We start from the raw sequence: 20,954 nt of genomic DNA, 5'->3' as shown, positions 1-20,954 counted from the left end.
TGGCATCCTGTCCCATCACTTCATGGCAAATAGATGGGGAAAAAGTGGAAACAGTGATAGATTTTTATTTTCTTGGGCTCCAAAGTCACTATGAATGGTGACTGCTCCTTGGAAGGAAGGCTATGACAAAACTAGACAGCATATTAAAAAGAAGAGACATCACTTTGCCGACAAAGCTGCTTATAGTCAAAGCTATGGTTTTTCCAGTAGTCATGTACAAGTGTGAGAGTCAGATCATAAAGAAGGCTGAGCACCGAAGAATTTATCCTTTTGAACTGTGGTGTTGGAGAAGACTCTTGGGAGTCCCTTGGACAACAAGGAGATCAAACCAGTCCATCCTAAAGGAAATCAATCTTGAATATTTATTAGAAGGATTGATGTTGAAGCTCCAATAGTTTGGCCACCTGAAGCGAAGAGCGGACTCATTGGAAAAGACCCTGATGCTGAGAAAGATTGAGAGCAGGAGGAGAAGGGGGTGACAGATGATGAGATGGTTGGATGGCATCACTGACACAATTTGAGCAAACTCAGGGAGATAGTGAGAGACAGGGAAACCTGGTATGCTGCAGTCCATGAGGTCACAGAGAGTCAGATATGACTTAGTGACTGATCAACAAGATAGCTGAAGCAAAGCTCTTTTCTTTCTCCCAGAGAGACAGTATCTCTGGACTGAAATTATAAATTTGAATGTTTACATTGGACAAGTAAAAATATCAGCACTAGTTTTGTTTTTGTTTTTTCCCTTAAAAATGACGCGAGTTGGGGATTTCACTACTTTCAGGATTGCATTTTACTCATGGAGCCTTTTCTAAATAAACACAAGTGTCTCCTGTTCCAACTCAAGGTTTCACCCATTGCTTTGTTTCTCCCTTTAATCCTCTGTGGGTATGGAAAGCAGCAGAACCATATCTTCCTCATTTAAAACCTTTTCATCTAATACGGAAGATTAACTCATCCTTTAGTCTTGTCTTTTCCTGGCAAATGAAACCAATTATTTTAACTTTTTCTTATAGGACTTATTTGCCAGACCTTTAATTTAATCAGGTTGTGCTACAAAACCTGTTCAATTCCTATCTCTTCACCTTCCCAAAACTGCCATCAAAACCGAAACATCCCTCTCAGCTTGGTCTCCCCTCAACCAGAGGAGTCCATTTCTCATGTGATGTGATAACAGACAGTTCCCAGCAGCCTTTGAGATCGCGGTATTTGTGGCTGGAGGAAGGAAGCCATTCCTGCACCAAGGCACAGAGCATGTTAGCTCAACCTGTTAGCACACCAATTATTTTTTTTGCGGGGGATGGTGGTAGCTGTCAGTTTAAAAAATCATATGTGACTTTTTTTGCAAACTTCATCTCTATGATTTCAGATCAATAAAATATGAGTTTCTGTTATTCACAGAATGACTGTTATTTGCCATGGGTTCTGTCCTGTGGCAAGAGATCACAGAACTCCCAGGAGTAAGATATCCAAGCCGCGTGAGTTAATGTTAATTTTTTTCCTAGTAACATTTTCCCTCCTCTCTGAGCAAAAATTCAGTATTAAAGAAGCTGTGACTTCTGCAGGTTGCTGCAACCCAGAAGCAGCAGCTTTGCTGACTGCTATCTCAGAGGCCAGAAGTAACAACAGCACAGGTTGCACGCTCTCCACACGCTTGACTTGTACTAATTCATTTAATTCTCACAACTGTCTCAGGAGGTGGGTGCTATTATTATCCTCATTTTACAGGTAAGGAAACCAAGGCTCAGAGGGGTTTCCTCTGGTAGGCAGGATAATGCCCTACCCCACCTCAAGATGTCCACGTCCTAGTCCCTGGAACTTGTGTGTGTGTTACTTTCCACAGCAAAGGGGCTTCCCGGACACGATTAAGGCTATGGACCTTGAGATGCAGAGATTATCCTGGATTGTCCAAGTGGGCCCAGTGTAGTCACAAGGGTCCTTAAAAGCAGAGAACCTTCCCAGCTGTGGTCAGAGAGAGATGTAACATGAGAAAGACCCAAGTCAAGGAATGCTGGCCGCCTCTAGAAGTTGGAAAAGGCAAGGAAACAGATTCTCCCCCAGGGGCGCTAGCAAGGAACACAGCTCTGCCAATATCTTGATTTTAGTCCATGAGACCCATGTTGAATCTCTGATTTTCAAAACTGTTAAGAAAATAAAATCGCGTTGTTTTAAGCCACTAAGTGTGCGACAGTTGGTTATAGGAAAAATAGGAAACGAATTCAGGTTTGGGTACTTGAAGTCTTTCCAGAGGAACAAAATCTTCAGGATGAGTTTTCTGAATTGATTCTGGGTTTTCTGGGTTCATTCTCTAATTGAATTTAAAGGCACTCCTCACCCTGTTTTCGCCAGAGGATGAGGTGGTTAGCTAACATCACCGACTGAGCGGATATGAATTTGAGCAAACTCCGGGAGGATAGTGAAGGACAGAGGAGTCTGGTGTGCTGCAATCCATGGGGTCACAAAAAGTCAGACACAACTTAATGACTAAACAACAACAATAACAATCACTTCGTTGTCGGTGGCAAAAAGAGCACTGGCAGTCCGTGGGATGATGTGACAAGAGAGATAAACAAAGTTTTACCACTGGAAACCCCACTCCCAGTACCAAACTCCGAGCCTGCAGTCATCTCATCTTCTCTCGTCAAGTTCTCTCTGAAAGTGTAGCTTTTGATATAGTGTCCTTGTCCAAAAGAAATGGGCACTGCAAAGATTCTCTCTAAAGCCACGTCTGGACCAAGATCTGATGCTTGGAGGTCAGCCTGTATCAATTCTGTGTGGAGAGGTGGGTGGGGAAATGAATTGGAGCATGTACCCCAGAAGTGGTCCACCTGGTTTTGAATTCTGGCTCTTTCACTTAGTATTTATGTGACCTCAGACAAGCTACTGAACCGCTCTACTTCGGTTTCCCCATCTGCCAATGTCTAGGATTGCTGCTCGGGTGAAGGAGAGAATGTGGTTGGCGCGGGCACAGGGCTCAACCTGCTCAGTGAGGTTGCTGACCTCGGCTGCAGAAGTGGGTCTGAGTGCAGACCTGTGAGCGCTACTTCCATTCAGACAACCAAGCAGATGAGCCTCACACACCAGACACAGAGGACTTACAGAAACAGAGTTTTATCCTTTCAGGTTTTAACACCTGCTGGTGGGTGTTGAAGCAGCTTTTGCCAGAAAGGCTGACTTAATAGTGGGCTTTGGGGTAGAAAATCACACCGAATGGCAGGCTGGGCCCCTGCTTCTGCTTATTTAATTTTTTTTCTGGTGGAGAGAAAATGAGCACCATGCAGATTATTTTGTGAAGGAGAATAGCCTGTGGGGAAATCTGGGTGTGCAAAAAAAAAAAAAAAAAAACCCAGCCACAATCAAGCCTGCCAAAGAACATAGAGTAACTGAGACTCAGCCACAGCCCCTCCTGTGGGTTCTGCCGAGGTATTCATAGTTGCTGTTCAACAAAAGGCCCTTCGAGAAAAGGGCCTCGTGGTCAAATAAGCCGGGGCAGGGCAGGATTAACAAGGTTAGGCCTAACTCTTCCCTAAAGGACTTCTAGTTTTTAACATGCTAACGGAAATGATGAATTTCTCAGGGGGCCAGGTATGTTTCACAGCATCTCTCCAAGCTAGTTTGACCTTGAAAACCTGATTGTTTTTTGCTTTTTGGCAAGCACCAGGTGGGAAAGTATGTTTTAGTGGATGAGCAAAGGACACTTCATTCCTCTCTGACTAGTAGACACCAAGCTTCTCAAATCCTCTTCCTTCCCCAAAGAGTCCCAGCTCAGAGGTTGGGCCTTGTTTCTGAGGCTTCCACTTCATGTAATTCTTAAAGGGAAGATGGATATTGACCTGAGACAGCTAAACACATGATAAAAGGAGATGCTCTTAGTTAGTCTATAATATGACTTTATAATCCCCTTTTGAGATATGTAAAATTTATTTAGACTTTAAAATATTTCTATTCATTTTACTGCTTATTTGATCAGTCTCAAAAGGCAGTTCATGTGCTGTATTTTATACTTGGTATAATATACAAATACAAGATATAATACAAATATTGCATAAATAATATGCAATATAAAAACAGATGAACGATTCTTCAAAGAATTGCCTTAGTTACTATAATTATGATCTCTGCAATCACAGTTTGCAGAAAAAGTACAGAACCTGGCACAATGAAGGATTAAATATTAATTATGTACATGTTAACAGACTTAAAACTAAACTTCAAGTCAAGATCTTAGTATACAATTGATAACTTCTTTAGAGATGTAACACATAATGGATTAAATTCCAAACTGAGATAAACTAAGATAATATAGATCTATTCCCCTAAGAGTCTAATGCCAAAAGTGTTATTCAAATGTGACTCTATTAAAGTTTCATTTTATGCTGTCTTATAAATATCTGGAATTATCTGCATTTTTGGTGACATTTATTTTCAAATATTCTTTCATTGTTTTACAGGAATATGGATTGTAAAATTCCTGCTTCAAGAATTCTCCTCTATATACTAGGTGACTAAATTAGTTGGATGAATTTGTGAATAAATTAACTTAAGATTTACCTTTGGAAAATAGAAAAATGCAATTATTTCAGCGTACATTTTTATGGAATTAGAAAGCTTAAAAAAGTAGTTTTTTTCTTTTAAAATGTTTTCTCTGGTATTAAAACAATATAAAATACATCATTATCAAACAATGCTGTGTATTCCAGGAAATAAGTCTTGATGCATCTTTAATCTCCGAAGGATTCAGTGCAGGCTTTTAATTTTCTGGTTGCAGACTCTGTGACCCTTTTCCTACCGGATGAAGAATTTGTTTTGCCTGTAGGCAAAGAATAATAATGTGTTGGTAGGACTTCAAGTCTAGACTATCACGGAATGCTCAAAGAGTCCTTCTAGTACTTAGATTTGATTGATGAAAGCTTTAATAGTTAAAGGATTGGGTACAGTGGACAAGTAGGAAGATAAAAGGGGGGGGGGTGGGGGACAAAGTACGACAGACCTGAGGAAGCCTACTCTGAATCAGAAAGCCCACTCCTGAAGTTTGTTGGAGGATGAGGTTAAAGGGAACTTTCCGATTTAAGAGAGGAGGGAGTTTAGGGGAGGAGACCTTGAGTTCAGTTTCTGAGATGTTAGTCCTGCGGACTCTATGGGATAGCCAAGCAGGAATAAGGAGTAAGTCGCTGCTATTTTGTTCAGTCCCTCAGTCATGTCTGACCCTTTGAGACCCCCTTGCACCAGGCCTCCCTGTCCTTCACTCTCTCCTGGAATTTGCTCAAACTCATTGAGTCGGTGGTAATAAGTGGACAGATGAAAACACAGCTTTGGGGTCAGGAGAGATCTGGGAAGGACATCCAAGTCTGGATCTGAAAGTCTTTCTAAAGAACGATGGTGGTGGAGTAGGCAATGAGATCAGTCCAGAAAACACTGGAAGAGTTGTGCAGCATGGATGCAGAAGAGGAGGGGGTGCCCCCCGAGAGCCTGGGATGGACTGATCAGACAGGACGAAGAGACACAGGGAAAACAAACTGAAGAAGCTGGGATGGGAGCGATGCCAGGAGAAGAGAGTGGGCTGTCAGAAAATGCCGCACAAGAGGCAAGAAGAATCAGGACCAAGGCAGCACCTCCATCTGGCAGTTCTTGGGGAGGGATCTAGTACATTATGATGAGTGAGGAGTGACTGGGAGCTGAGGGAGTGGAGGGGAATACATTTTCGGTGGTGTTTAGGGGGGAAATAGGTTAGTTTATTAAAGGGTGTGTAGTGTATGAGGAATTTTTTTTAAAACAGGTTTTTGTTGAGTAAGAGACAGGAGGAGTGGGAGATATAAACAGAAAAGCCCGGTAAACACTTGTGCCCCAGTGGTTAGAATTATATATCAGAGATGGTAAGATAGACAGGCTTCTGGTCACCTGACTAGGAATGGCCACACAATAGTGTAATACTGTAAGGTTCCTGCTGTAACATCCTGAGTCACACTGAGAGCAGAGACTGAGACCATGTCCCTGCAAACACCAGGTTTAAATAATAGGTATAAAGCAGGATTAAACTATTTTACAAAGGCAATACCAAAGAATGCTCAAACTACCACAGAACTGCACTCATCTCACACGCTAGTAAAGTAATGCTCAAAATTCTCCAAGTCAGGCTTCAGCAACATGTGAACCGTGAACTTCCAGGTGTTCAAGCTGGTTTTAGAAAAGGCAGAGGAACCAGAAATCAAATTGCCAATGTCCGCTGGATCACTGATAAAGCAAGAGAGTTCCAGAAAAACATCTATTTCTGCTTTATTTGACTATGTCAAAGCCTTTGACTGTGTGGATCACAATAAACTGTGGAAAATTCTGAAAAAGATGGGCATACCAGACCACCTGACCCGCCTCTTGAGAAATCTGTATGCAGGTCAGGAAGAAACAGAACTGGACATGGAACAACACACTGGTTCCAAATAGGAAAAGAAGTACATCAAGGCTGTATACTGTCACCCTGCTTATTCAAATTATATGCAGAGTACATCATGAGAAACGCTGGGCTGGAAGAAGCCCAAACTGGAATCAAGATTGCCGGGAGAAATATCAATAACCTCAGATATGCAGATGACACCACCCTTATGGCAGAAAGCAAACAAGAACTAAAGAGCCTCTGGATGAAAGTGAAAGATGAGAGTGAAAAAGTTGGCTTAAAACTCAACATTCAGAAAACTAAGATCATGGCATCTGGTCCCATCACCTCATGGCAAATAGATGGGGAAACAGTGGAAATAATGGCTGACTTTATTTTTTTGGGCTCCAAAATCACTGCAGATGGTGACTGCAGCCATGAAATTAAAAGATGCTTACTCCTTGGAAGGAAAGTTATGACCAACCTAGACAGCATATTAAAAAGCAGAGACATTACTTTGCCAACAAAGGTCCGTCTAGTCAAGGCTATGGTTTTTCCAGTGGTCACATATGGACGTGAGAGTTGGACTATAAAGAAAACTGAGCACCGAAGAATTGATGCTTTTGAACTGTGGTGTTGGAGAAGACTCTTGAGAGTCCCTTGGACTGCAAGGAGATCCAACTAGGCCATCCTAAAGCAGATCAGTCCTGAGGGTTCATTGGAAGGACTGACGTTGAAGCTGAAACTCCAATACTTTGGCCACCTGATGCAAAGAGCTGACTCATTTGAAAAGACCCTGAGGCTTGGAAAGATTGAGGGCAGGAGGAGAAGCGGATGACAGAGGATAAGATGGTTGGATGGCATCACTGACTCAATGGACATGAGTTTGGGTAAACTCCAGGAGTTGGTGATGGACAGCGAGGCCTGGCATGCTGCAGTCCATGGGGTTGCAAAGAGTCGGACACAACTGAGAGACTGAACGGAACTGAACCGAACCTGCTTTAAAGGCAGAGCACTGGGCCCGATAGCTTTTTGAGGTCACTTCTAACCCTAAAAATGTATGACTCTGTGTGCCTTGATTCTTTTTATTGAATTCACAACTATTTTACCAGTTTAGTTCTTGGTTAAATGCTCATCTAGACAACCCCATTTTTCTTCTGCCTGCCTGCCTTTTCTAGAATATTCTTAATTTCCAATCTAAACTGACTTCTATAACAAGTTATATGCCAACTATTTCAATCACATTCTCTCTTAACACCCAACAGACATAGTCATTGCATCAAATTAAAAAAAGAAGTCCCAATTAGTGGCTTCCAATTTCTACATCAGCTCATTCTGTTTTTTCTTTTCCCCATCTCTCAGTATTGCCTTATTTCTCTTCAGACAGGCTATTGCATGGGTCTCTATGAGTGCTTTTTTGAAGAGAATACCTACCTTAAATAAAATTCAGTGAAGTAAGATATGTCTTCAGGTACTTTCCTTTGACTTGGGAAGAGAGGCTTTTTTTTTTGTTTTTGAGTTGTCCTAAAATACGTGACTCTGGAATTTGCTGGATTAAATTCCATTAAATTGTGGAAACTGTTCCAGTGATAAGTTATCCCCAAGGACAGAATACCCAGGGAACAGGGATACTTCTATTGTTGATTTAGTGTTTCAAATACTGGTCAAATATATTTACATTTTAATGAGTTATTAACACTGAGAAGAAAAGATTATACTAGTTCTCCAACATTTCCATGTACCAGTGGTCTAGACAATATTGCTTCTAGGATAGAAAAATTTTTAGAATTCTTACCATGTAGATCATGAACTGCCAGCCAACAAAGTAATACTGTACTGTTCTTGCGGAGATAGCCTGAGTTATATTTGGAGCAAAGTTCACCAATAGATATGTTCCTGCCAATGCCAACGTCATACCTTTTAAATTGAAAAGACAAACCATGTTGAAAAAGGGCCATTCAAGCCTTTTTGTTTATGTAAACATTTCCTATACACTGAGCATTACTTAGAAAAGTCATGACAGTCATGAACGTCGCTCATTCGTGTCCGACTCTTTGCGACCCCACGGACTATAGTCCATGGAATTCTCCAGGCCAGAATACTGGAGTGGGTAGCCTTTCCCTTCTCCAAGGGATGCCTATGAAAATACAATCCATCAAACCATCCCAAGAACATCACGCATTTACCCAACAACATTACCTTTAGAAGGGGATAAGATAAGGGCCACAGGATGGATGGGGTAGCACATAACTTCTGATTTTTTTCTGTTGTTCAAGATGAATCCTGACCTCTACAGAGAAGGTTTCCCCAGAGATGGGGACGATCAGAACACGTGCGTATGGAGATGTAGAAACACATCCAACCTGGCTGTTTGTTTCCATGTGGACCAGGAAGTGCATGATGAATCTAGATCCACCTACATCTAGATGGCAGGGCCCAGAGAGTAGAGAAATACATCACCTGATGGTCCACTCTGCATTTACTCACCTTGGACCCTTTATACACACATACTTGGGTATTTTACACTTTGAAACTCTGGTAAATGAATACCATAATCATTGTCAGTTTTGGGAGTCCTTTTAGGAGAAATAACAAAGCGAATGCTGACCCTGAGTCAGATTGACTTGATCTAATTTAAAATCTAGAATTCCAGGGATAGCTCGGTAAAATATCACATAATAAACCTATGTAGGAATGTGTTACTGTCATCACTTTAACATTACTTATAATAATGGAGGAACGGAAAATGTGGGGGAGAAGTGGCCACAGAGAAGCAGACTTGGCTTTCTAAATAACACTGGAAACTGCTTATTTATTAGTAATTATCAGCCTGAGAAAAACTGATTTATGTAGCATTTTTTGGGGAGCACAACTTGAAAACATAATTCAACCTGTTTCACCACTGAGGTCAGCATTGTTGTGTATATAATTTACAACCAGCACATACTCCAACCTGAAACAATTTGGTTTGTCTATACAATCTCATAATTTGAAGACATCAATTTCCTATTGTTCTCAACCTAATGATTTAGAGTTTTGAACTCTAGTTTCTGAGAATCCATTTGACTTTTTATACAAGCTAGACAACAGCTATTCATGGTATAGTATAGGAGCTATAAAATAAGCTTACTCTAATGTAACAATTTATTCAGTACTACTTTGTGAAGACAGAAATTATACACACAATTTTAAAAGCTATTTTCTAATGATAATTTTAAAAAAGAAAACAATATACATTATTAAGCATATAATAAAAACCATATATAAGAATTTGGGCAAAATTATTGGTCAGGTCTGTCCTTTCTTTGACCAAAAAAAAAAAAAAAGAAACCAAAGATCTTATAAGATAATTGTTCAATATTACATTCCTAGGAAGAAGGGATATTTTAAAAACCCAGCTTTCTAAACTTAGTAAGGCAGAATAAATGCATTGAAATACAATTTCAAAATCTCAAGAGACTTCCAACCTATTCTTGTGAAACCCAAATCTCTTATTTATATTGAGTTCCTCTGCCAATTGTTTCTTTATCTTATCTATCTAGCATCAAATTTTGTTTTTCAAGAATTTGGTTTTTATTTATTTATCTTTGGCTGTGTTGGGTCTTCATTGCTGCGTGGGCTTTTCTTTAGTCGAGGCAAGTGAGGGCTACTCTTTAGTTGCAATGCATGGGCTTCTCACTGTGGTGACCTCTCTTATGCAGGAGCAGGGGCCCTGGGGCACACGGGCTTCAGTAGTTGAGGCTCCCAGGCTCTAGAGCACGGGCTCAATAGTTGCGGCATGGCATGTGGGATCTTCCCACATCAGGGATCGAACCTGTGTCTCCTGCATTGGCAGGTGGATTCTTTACCGCTGCGCCAGCAGGGAAGACCTTGAAATTTTAGTTTTGAATGGATAACACATGCGTACAGTAAAAAACTGAAAAGCCATACAAGAGGGATCAGTGAAAGGAAATTCTTTCTCACATCCTTGTGGCCCACGAGGTCCCCTCCTCAAAGTGAGCTACTGCTGCTGTCTCTTGAGATTTTCTTCCCAAAGATGCTTTAGGTAGGCGTGGGTGAGAGTGCATGCGTTTTGATTTTTTTTTACACAGAATGATGTTAGCATATTATACACACTTTTCTGTATCTTGCTTTTTTCCTACTTAACAGAATCATCTTTTTCTACTCCAAGAACATCTCGGAAAACGTTTCACATCATTATATGTCGAGCAGCCTCATTCTTGCAGAGTCTGCAGAGTGTTCCATTCATGGAGGCAGTGTTATTTCCAATTCGGCCTGTGCCCATTTCCACCAGTGCAGATCCTCACCGCCTTCCAAAGCGTGTTAAAAACAAATGCAACAATTGATGGTTTTGCGAGTACCTTTCAAAGTAATTTTTCACACATATTATCTCATGTGAACCTCACATCACTTTGAGTCTAGTGAGTAACTCTATGGCAGCTCAGGCGGTCACACGTTCTTTCTTGCTAATAATTTTAACTTCAGCAATGTCCTACATTTACAAAGGCAGTTCTGGATAACTGCTCTAATTTGTTTGTTTCTTTGGTGTCATTTTTATTTTCCTATGTGATATACTGTCTCCTTCATGAGTCATGTGCACATTTTTCATAAGTGTTTGAAAGTGCTGCAGACAGCCACCAGCAGTTGCTTCAATAAATCTCTGCAAAATATTTTTATATCCCACCTTTTCCTAAAAGTGGCATGAAACATCACGTTGTTGTTGTTGTTTAGTCGCTAAATCGTGTCTGACTCTTTGTGACCCCATAGACTGTAGCCCACTAGGCTCCTCTGTCCATGGGATTTCCCAGGCAAGAATACTGGAGTGGGTTGCCATTTCCTTCTCCAGGCGATCTTCCTGACCCAGGGATCGAATCCAGGTCTCCCATACTGCAGGCAGATGCTTTACCGTCTGAGCCACCAGGGAAGCCCTAACCTCAGGGAACTGGTACAGAAAGCACTGAGAGCTGACCATCGGTGGGGACCAACGGCGGAGCGGTCAGGCAGCAGTGAGTCAGCGGCAGGTGGTCGTCATCCACGGGATGCTGGATACGACCCATGATACAGGGATGTGTGCTCATCTGCCACCCTTATGCCCAGACCTGCACCAAATACATTTTCTCATCAAATACAACTGAAGTCATATAAAAATCTACAATGATCTGGTGGGCATTTCAGATTCAGCTTTGATACAAGTATTAATAAAATCTCTTCCTATAAACTTGTCATATGTACAAAACAGGGAAACAAGCTCATACCTGCTCTTTGGAGTAGATGGACTAGGTGTACTGGGAGGGCATATGCCAAGGGAAGGTAATCATTCTTTTTAAGCAATGTGCTCAAAGCTATAGATTTCATAGACAATTGTGGCAGACATGAGAGTTACATTATGATCACCATCACACAGAAATGTGATGATAATAAGAACTATAATAGCAATAGCTAATACTTAGCATAATCTAAATGCTTTATACAAACACAACTAATATTTCTTATAAAAAGCCTTCAAAAATAACTATACTGCATGTTACTACACTAACATACAGTATATGTATATTGTATAATATATAACATTGGATACTATTAAACTATTACTAGCCGTATTTGACATATGAGAAAACTGAGTCACAGACAGAATAATTATCTTGTCTGGGCTGAGTGAAGAGCTTGAACTGGAACCTAGGTAACTTACTCTTTTTATATATATACATATATACACACACATATATATACATTTATTTATCTACTCGTTGTGCTGGGTCTTAATTGTGGCATGTGGGATCTAGTTCCCTGACCAGGGATCAAACCCGGGCCCCCTGCATTGGGAGTGTGGAATCTTAACCACTGGACCACCAGGGAAGTCCCTAGATAACCTGTTCTTAATGATTATACTCTTCTGCCTCTTGTATGCATAATGGACCAGGGCTGACAAATGGATTACACAAGTCTGTCATTCACGTTATAGTCTCAGTGAGTGGCACTCCAGGAGTTGTACTGAGCACAACATGAGGCTGGATGAAACATCTCCACAGGGGAGAGAAGGAATGGACTCCGTCTGGCAGCGGTTCCTGAAGGCCCCGACTGGCCCTTGAGTTTCTTGAGAAAAGCGTCTCCAAACTGGTGTTCCCTAGAACCCAGTTTCATAAGATGGACACACCACCAAAAAAAGTTTCAACTCAAGTCTATTTGGAAAGAGGTGAGTTAAACAAATTTAAATCGCTATTTTACTGGAAGACCCCTGAGAGCCAGAATGTGTTAGCGTTCATTGTGAATCTCCTTGGGGAGGATATGGTTGTAATATTTTCTAAACATATTTGACCATTTATATCATCCTGAAGTAGTGTTTGGAGGAATATTTTATACTCTGAGAAATGCCTGACATTTAACTGGATCCAGCTGTGAGAATACAGCCTCTGTTACAAGAGGCTACTGAAGCTCTGCTGCAGAAGTTTCCTATAGATGCTTGTGGATGGAGGCTGATATACAAAGATGGAGGAAGGGAAAACAGCCTATAGGCAGGCTCCCTCTGAGGTGTCTGTTCACCGGCATCTACAACCTGCTGAGCTCCTCACCTGTGCAAGCCTTGGATTCTAGAATCCACTTGCACAGTTCTTCCTCAAAAGACACCCAGTTTCCCAGCCCACCCTTCTCCTTAAGTAAAACCTGAAATTGCTTTTAATTGTGTCCCCACTCCTCCAGCTCATTGCCAGTTAGTGTTAACTGCGGTTAAGCTAGCTTCTGAAATCTGGTTTGACCTGACTTCTGATAGCCTCAAGAGTTGAAAAATTCCGCTAACTTGACCTTAACCTACCTTGCTGTCTGCTTCTCTAAGAGCCTGCAATGTGCCGCCTGATCAATGGTGGTCCAGCTATTGCTTTAGTGGCATACCACTAAGTACCACAGCATAAACTGGATTCCTTCACACCAAAGGGTGCCTTCTCCTTAGTATAGTCTCTCCAGATTCCTCAGGCTCAAGGCCAAGTCCTGAAGAAGGCCTGGATTGGCAAGTCTCAAAAGTGTTGTTCAGTCGCTAAGTCATGTCTGACTCTTTGTGACCCCCACGGACTGCAGCATGCCATGCTTCCCTGTCCTTCACCATTTCTTGGAGTTTGCTCAAACTCATGTCCATTGAGTCAGTGATGCTATCTAACCATCTCATCCTCTGTCATCCCCTTCTCCTTTTGACTTCAATCTTTCCCAGCTTCAGGGTCTTTTCCAATGAGTCGGCTATTCATGTCAGGTGGCCAAAGTATTGGAGCTGCAGCTTCAGCATCAGTCCTTCCAATAAGTTAACTAAGTAGGGTGTATACTGTCACCCTGCTCATTTAACTTATCGAAATAATATAGTGAATTTAAATTGTTCTGAATCTACCATCATAAAGTCTCCCATTCTTGAGCCAGTTTTAAAACCAAATAGCCAATCTGTCCTCTCAACTAGAAATGATTTTTTGTTTGGCTAGATTAGTATTCTAGGTCCTGGCTTCAAACCAAGCTGACCTCTAGTGTGGGAGAAGGAAGGAAGGAAGTAGTCTTCATCTCACTATTAGTCTCTTGACATTCTATCAATGGGGAAACCACATATAGGTGACTTGAAATAATCAAGTTACTCTGGAGAGTGCTGATGTAATTTTTATTTTTATGATGACAATGTCTGGACTTAAGTCAACTAGGATCCCACAGACTATTAGATTCGGTATTTTTGATGACTAAGGGAGGAGAGGGGGAAATACTATAGTTTTGGCTGATTGAAGGGGAGAGAATTTTGGTGCATTTTAGAGGAAAAATAATCATTAAAATAATTTAAAGTTACTAATCCACTAAGAATCAGAGCACAGTCCAAAGCCTGTCATTGAATTAATAATAGTTGGTGATTTCTTTCAGACATAGCTTTTGTGAGGTCATTTTTTGAGGCTAGTGGTGAAAAGCTTCATAGCCACAGATCAACATTTGGCAATAAATTAGTTCAGCTTGTTTCCACATGGTCCAAAAAAATCTTCATTTGTTCCATCATGAAAAACAAACTTTCATTTGCCTGAAGCAGGGAAAAATAAATGATTTTCTTTTACACATTTTGACAATTTGATTTTTAGCATGCTTATATGTTAATCTTGTATAAAATGCCACTAACTACTCTTTCCCCTGTTTGGTCTCAGTCCCTGTAAAGAAAAAACAATGAATTTTTAGCTTTTAACAGAAAGAGCCAAGTTTTCTCAAGGCAACAGCAATATAGGTCCCAAGAAAATACATGTGACCTAACACACTACTGAGGATGGTTGGGGAAGAGTCCTTCCCTAAGCCTGAAAAGGGTTATAACATCTCAAGTCATGACAATCATATGGTATTGCTGTCGGAGGCACGGATATGGAATCGGTGACTATGCCCTTTCTTATTCCTGTAACGTTAATCAAGAATTGATCACTTTTAACTACAGTATGATACAAATATGATAACAGATAAATCCCTGCTCAAAAAGCATTCAGGTAAAAGGCAAAAAAACTCAGAGTTGTGGGAAATGTTACCTGGATTACTAAAGTTCGCTAAAATATCCTAATCAAGGTTTTCTTTCATGAAGAAACAGCACAGAGTGGTGGGTGGTGGTATTAATAGCTATGATAATAATAGCGGCCATTATTGAGGACTTATTACATGACAGACCCTCTTCCAAGAGTCTTACATACACAAGTTTTATATACTTGTTTAATCCTATGACATAGGTAATATTATCTTCATTTTAAGGATGAGGAAATTTGGGGCTTAAAGGGATTAAGTAATTTAGCAAAAGTCATGTAACTCTTTGAATGGGAAATTGCAACCCACTCCAGTATTCTTGCCTGGGAAATCCCATGGACAGAGGAGCCTGGGGTTGCAAAAGAGTTGGACACGACTTAGCAACTAAACAACAACAACAAAGCAGATCTGTAAATGAATGTTCCTACATTTAAATGAGACGGTTCATGCAAAACACTTATAGTACCTGAAAGAAATAGATATTTAATAAATCTTGGCTATTTTTAAAGTAAGAAAAATTAGCAGAGAATCAAAGAATTGATCGAGGGTTTTTTGTTGTTGTTGTTGTTACATGTGTATGTGAGTGTATTTCCTATGTTTTTAGTATTACCTCTTAGGAATGAAGTTAATCATAGAAATAATAATTTTATTATTAATAACAGGGCTTTCCATGTCTCAAAGTGCTTGTATCAATTATCCAATTTGACCCTTAAAATCGTCTTCTATATTTGTCAGCAAACTGGCTTAGAGAAGTTAAGTAATATGTTGGCCACACAGTTGACAGCAGAAGTTGAATCCAGCTTTGAACCTTTGAGAGTGAGTTTATTTTATATCCTTTGATGTGGAACTAGTTTACTGCTTTTAGTAATGTTCAGTTGATCTTGGGTTTTCTAAGAATATAATCAAATCACTGGCACATATTGATATTTCTATTTCTTTCCTTCTTATAGCTATGACTTTCATTAATTTTTCTCCCAATCCTCACTGGCAGTGCTTGTAGCACAGTACTACATAGAAACTTATCTTACCTTTTCATTCATTTGTCAACATGCTCATGTTATTCCCTCTGTTTGCCATCCTCCAAATGCTCAGAGGTGGTCCATGCTGTCAGAACTAATTCAAATGGTATCTGTGCTACAGAAAATCCTCTCTAAGCTTTCTAACTAGAGTAATCTCTCTTTATTCTAAACCAGTGGTTCTCAACCGGAGGCAATTTTGCCTGCCCTCCGCCCCCCAAGGGAGATGTGACAATGTTTGAAGTTATTTTTGGTTGTCATAACTGGGGCAGAGTGTGCTACTGGCAGCGAATGGGTAAAGGCCAAAAGGGATGCTGCTAAACACACTACAATGCACAGGACATCCCCCTATGATGAATTATCCAACCTAAAATGTTAGTAGTGCTGAGGCTGAGAAACTCTGTTCTAAACTAACGGTTCAGGCGTATAACACATATTATTTTCTGCTTTTAAAAATGTATTTCTGTATATATTTGATCATTGACCATATTACTTGAAGGCAGGGATTCTCTCTTAATCATCGTTTTATCACAAGGGTTCATAATAACTGGCAAGACTTCCTCTATATCCATCTGTATTATTTCATTAAATACCTTACATTTATTTAAACATTAATCAGCCATTAATTACAAAAGATGACATATGTAAGATTAAAGGACTTAAAGTTTCCATAAGACTTTTAATAAATGAGAAACATAATGTAGGACCTAATTGCTTTAATCTATAAAACTCAGGCATTGCTCATTCTTATTTCTGATTCCACACAACGTCCCCAAATGAGGCCATAACCATAGTACAAAAAAAGAGTATAGAAAAATAATGTATTTGAAAAGCCACAATTCACATATGAATGCATTTTGAAAAACATTTTAACCATGAAAATTTGACAGTGTTGACTAAAAAACTCTACCAGCAGAATCAAATCAAGGAGGAAAAAGAAAAAGTGAAAACTCCTTCAAGACACTAGGCTCAAGGGAAACATGATCAGGGAAACAAATGTTCAACATACCAATGCTGGTGTCACATTTAAACTCAAACAGTTTTTTTTTAATATGATCTCCTTGGAACTGAGTAGACATGGCTTTATTTAAAGTGCCTAAAGTCTCATACTCATTATCATATGTCGGCAGTAATTCAGACAGGATTTTGTCAAGGGAGAAAATATGAATTTTTATAATTCTTCTCACCAGTGATATTTCCAACAAGAGGTAGAAGATAGCAGAAACATTTTTTACAGCCAGTAAGGCTACTGTGATTTTTCATTAATAGCTGTATTTATAAATTTAAAAAAAAATTTTTTTTTTTGGCTATACTGCACAGCTTGTGAGATCTTAAGTTTCCTGACCAGGGATTGAACCCGAATCCTCAGCAGTGAGTACGTGGAGTCCTCACCACTGGATTGCCAGGGAATTACCCCTAAATAAAATTTTGAAGATCAATATTCTATGTTACTTTTGGAAAAGGCTAACAAAAAATTAGGTAGTTAATTGGTACATCTAATTTTTGGATGTGGTTTTCATTTTCATGTAGTCCCTCCATGGAACAATCTATCAAATATGTCCTTTGAAGTGGAATACTCTATTAGGTAACACAGATGTTTTCTTGGATTTTATTACGTTCATAAAATTTTCATAACATTCACAATAGTAATAATACTGTACAATAATGATCTGCTGTGGTCAATAGCTTGGGCAGCGGCCACAATGAAGATGCACATATTTCATGTCAAAGAGCAGATGGCAACTCCGAGGCAGGATAATGTTCGCCTCTAGATGACACTATATCCATTTCAGTAATTTGTTCCTTGCTTTTAAAGCACATATTCTTAATGGATAGGATTAGTTATTTCCTCATCAAACAGAGCTTTAATTACCTGAATTAAATAATTACTTACCTAGTAAATCCGAGGCTCTCAAATTTTCTCTCAGAAACATAACAGAAATAATAGCACTACCTAGAAAGAAAATGGCCATTAGAGGTGTTTCCAAATAGAAAAACACGTATTATGCAACGCCATTTGAAAGGAGTTAAGTAGTCTCAGGTCTGACTAGCTGTGTCCTGGTCAGAGACACCCGGTGACTGTGGCCGTGGAAACGGCCTCTTTCCCCTCATGGCTGAGGGTTCACGGAAATGGGCCTGCTTTATAATGAACCTACAGCAGTGACTGGGATAGTGCATGGCCTACAGTGAGGGCTTAATAAAGGCTGACTGAATGACTAAATGCCTGAGTGAAAAGAAAAGAAAGAAAGAGGTAGGGAGGGAGTAAGGAAGGAAGGAGGAAGGTAGAAACAGAAGGGAAGGATGGAAAGGCAGAAAGAGACAGAAGGGAAGGAAAAATGGACAAAAAAAAAAAAGAAAAAAACCCTTAACTTTATATCTCAAACTGACACATACTTCCCCTCATCTCCTCCCATAATCCCATCTTCCAACAACACCAGGACCCGAGGGCTCCTCCTGGTCTCCCCTCTCCTTCACACGACACATCCAACAGCCTACTGGGTCAGGATCTACGTTGGGATTTCACTCTCTCAAGTCCACCCCTGCATCTTCATTCCCTCTGTCACAATTCCGGCCAGCTTCACCTCACGGTGGTAACAGCTCCCCTCTGGAGCCTCCCATTTCACTACCCCTTCCCCACAGCGCTAGAGGCATCTTTTTTTTTTTTTTTTATATTAGTTGGAGGCTAATTACTTCACAACATTTCAGTGGGTTTTGTCATACATTGATATGAATCAGCCATAGAGTTACACATATTCCCCATCCCGATCCCCCCTCCCACCTCCCTCTCCACCCGATTCCTCTGGGTCTTCCCAGTGCACCAGGCCGGAGCACTTGTCTCATGCATCCCACCTGGGCTGGTGATCTGTTTCACCATAGATAGTATACATGCTGTTCTTTTGAAACATCCCACCCTCACCTTCTCCCACAGAGTTCAAAAGTCTGTTCTGTACTTCTGTGTCTCTTTTTCTGTTTTGCATATAGGGTTATCGTTACCATCTTTCTAAATTCCATATATATGTGTTAGTATGCTGTAATGTTCTTTATCTTTCTGGCTTACTTCACTCTGTATAATAGGCTCCAGTTTCATCCTTCTAAAAGGCAAATCAAATGTAAATCCACAGCTTAAAACCTTTTAATGGCTTCCTGTCACAAAGGACAAAGGCCAAACTACTAAGTATGATGTTCAAAGACAGCCATGATTTTACTCCTGGCAATTTCCTTGCCATGTTTGCTCTTGATCTCTTCTATATTCTGTGTCCACTCTTACTAAATTAATCATAATTCCCAGAACCACCACTGAGTTTCATGCTAAAGGACTTTTCTACAAGTGGTTCCCTGTGCATCTCTGCCTCCATCTTTTAACCCAACTCTGGACTCAAGCAACACCTCTGGATTCTCCCAGACTGAGTTGACCACTCCACCCATATGTGTCATTACCCCTCATACAGTTTTCTCATTACATAAGACTTTTTTTTTTTGCCTGTTTCCTGCAAAAGATATTTTGGCTCTTTTACTCTAAGATATGTCTTTTTTAAAACTATTTATTTGGCTGTGTGGGGCCTTAGTTGTGGCATGTGGGTTTAGTTGCCTTGCATTGTGTGCGATCTTAGTTCCCTAACCAGGGATTGAACTCACAACCCCTGCATTGGAAGGCAGATTCTTAACTACTGGACCTCCAGGGAAGTCCTGAGATATGTCTTATTTTTTTCAAGATCTCTTGTATGTAGTTAGTGTGTGTGTGTTAGTTGCTCAGTCATGTCCAACTCATTGGGACCCCATGGGCTGTAGCCCACCAGGCTCCTCTAGCCATGGAATTCTCCAGGCACGAATACTGAAGTGGATAGCCATTCCCTTCTCCAGGGAATCTTCCTGACCCAGGGATCGAACCCAGGGCTCCTGAATTAAAGACGGATTCTTAACCATCTGAGCCACCAGGGAAGCCCAAGGAGTTAGTACCCAGCACATAAATAAAAGGGTTGCTGGGATCTCCTGCATTTGTTGACCCTTGTGATGTTTAGAACCCTCTTTCCCATTACTGATGCTAATGAATCCTCAACCTTACAACTGAACCATGACCTACTAAGATGTGTGGGGTAAATTGAATCTGAGTTGTTCCTCCTCTGGAATCATGAGAAAATGGGAACATCCAAATTTGCAATAATACAAACACAAAAAACAAAACCTCACAACATAACTTGTGTTTAAAATTTTTAAAAAACCATTAGCTGAATTTTTTGTTTTTTAAAGCAAAAATACAGAAAGAAAAAATACCATAAAATAATATTATCACCTAGGAAAAAACCATAGTTAATAAACTTGTGTGTTTACTTCCCTTTGTTGAAATCAAATCACAATGCAAAATTTCTTTTCTCAGTTACTGTATTAAAAACAATTTGCCATATCATTAAAAATTCTTCATAGGTATAATTTTAATGAGTCTGAATTATAATCCACCAAATCAGTTACACGTGAAAGTAACTCTGTCTGATGTTGCGGTTACCCTGGTGGCTCAGATGGTAAAGAATCTGCTTGCAATGCAGGAGACCTGGGTTCAATCCCTGGGTCAGGATGATCCTCCGGAGAAGTGAATGGCTACCCACTCCAGTATTCTTGCCTAGAGAATTTTATGGGCAAAGGAGCCTGGCAGGCTACAGTCCATGGGATCACAAAGAGTTGGATATGACTGACTGACTAACACACACACACACGCATATCTGGTATTCTGGCAACTGATTTAAAACAAAAGCACAAACCCACACCAGAAACCTTCATTCAAGATAAGCTGGGATCTCCATATGCTTCCTCCATCTTTTCTCAACCTAGCCTCTCTTATTCAAGTGAGACATGTCCTTGCAGATCTTTCCCGGGCAGGTTATTTACAGAAACAGAGGTTTCACACAAAATAAACAGAGCATGGGAAATGTCCACCAAGTGTGAGTTTGATTGTGTGGCACGGCTGCTCCTCGGAAAAAAAGTTATGACCAACCTAGACAGCATATTAAAAAGCAGAGACATCACTTTGAGACAAAGGTCTGTATAGTCAAAGCTATGGTTTTTCCAGTAGTCAT

General features: G+C 40.3%; 1 protein-coding gene across 2 annotated transcripts in view; it reads right to left on the bottom strand.

Annotated features, from left to right (window-relative positions):
• NIPAL2 (NIPA like domain containing 2) overlaps positions 1-20,954 on the bottom strand; it is a 79,096-nt gene that overhangs the window by 21,615 nt on the left and 36,527 nt on the right. For both annotated transcript variants that reach the window (XM_061123689.1, XM_061123690.1), the window contains exons 4-5: positions 17,780-17,839; positions 8,160-8,281 (exon numbers count right to left, since the gene is read on the bottom strand). In XM_061123689.1, coding sequence (XP_060979672.1) covers positions 8,160-8,281; positions 17,780-17,839 — 182 coding nt within the window. The remainder of the gene's footprint in view (positions 1-8,159; positions 8,282-17,779; positions 17,840-20,954) is intronic.

The sequence above is a fragment of the Dama dama genome, chromosome 21 (genome assembly GCF_033118175.1).
Source record: "Dama dama isolate Ldn47 chromosome 21, ASM3311817v1, whole genome shotgun sequence".
NCBI classification, from domain to species: Eukaryota; Metazoa; Chordata; class Mammalia; order Artiodactyla; family Cervidae; genus Dama; species Dama dama.
The sequence above is the reverse complement of the archived record's forward strand: the minus strand, read 5'-3'. Positions and strand labels throughout refer to the sequence as shown.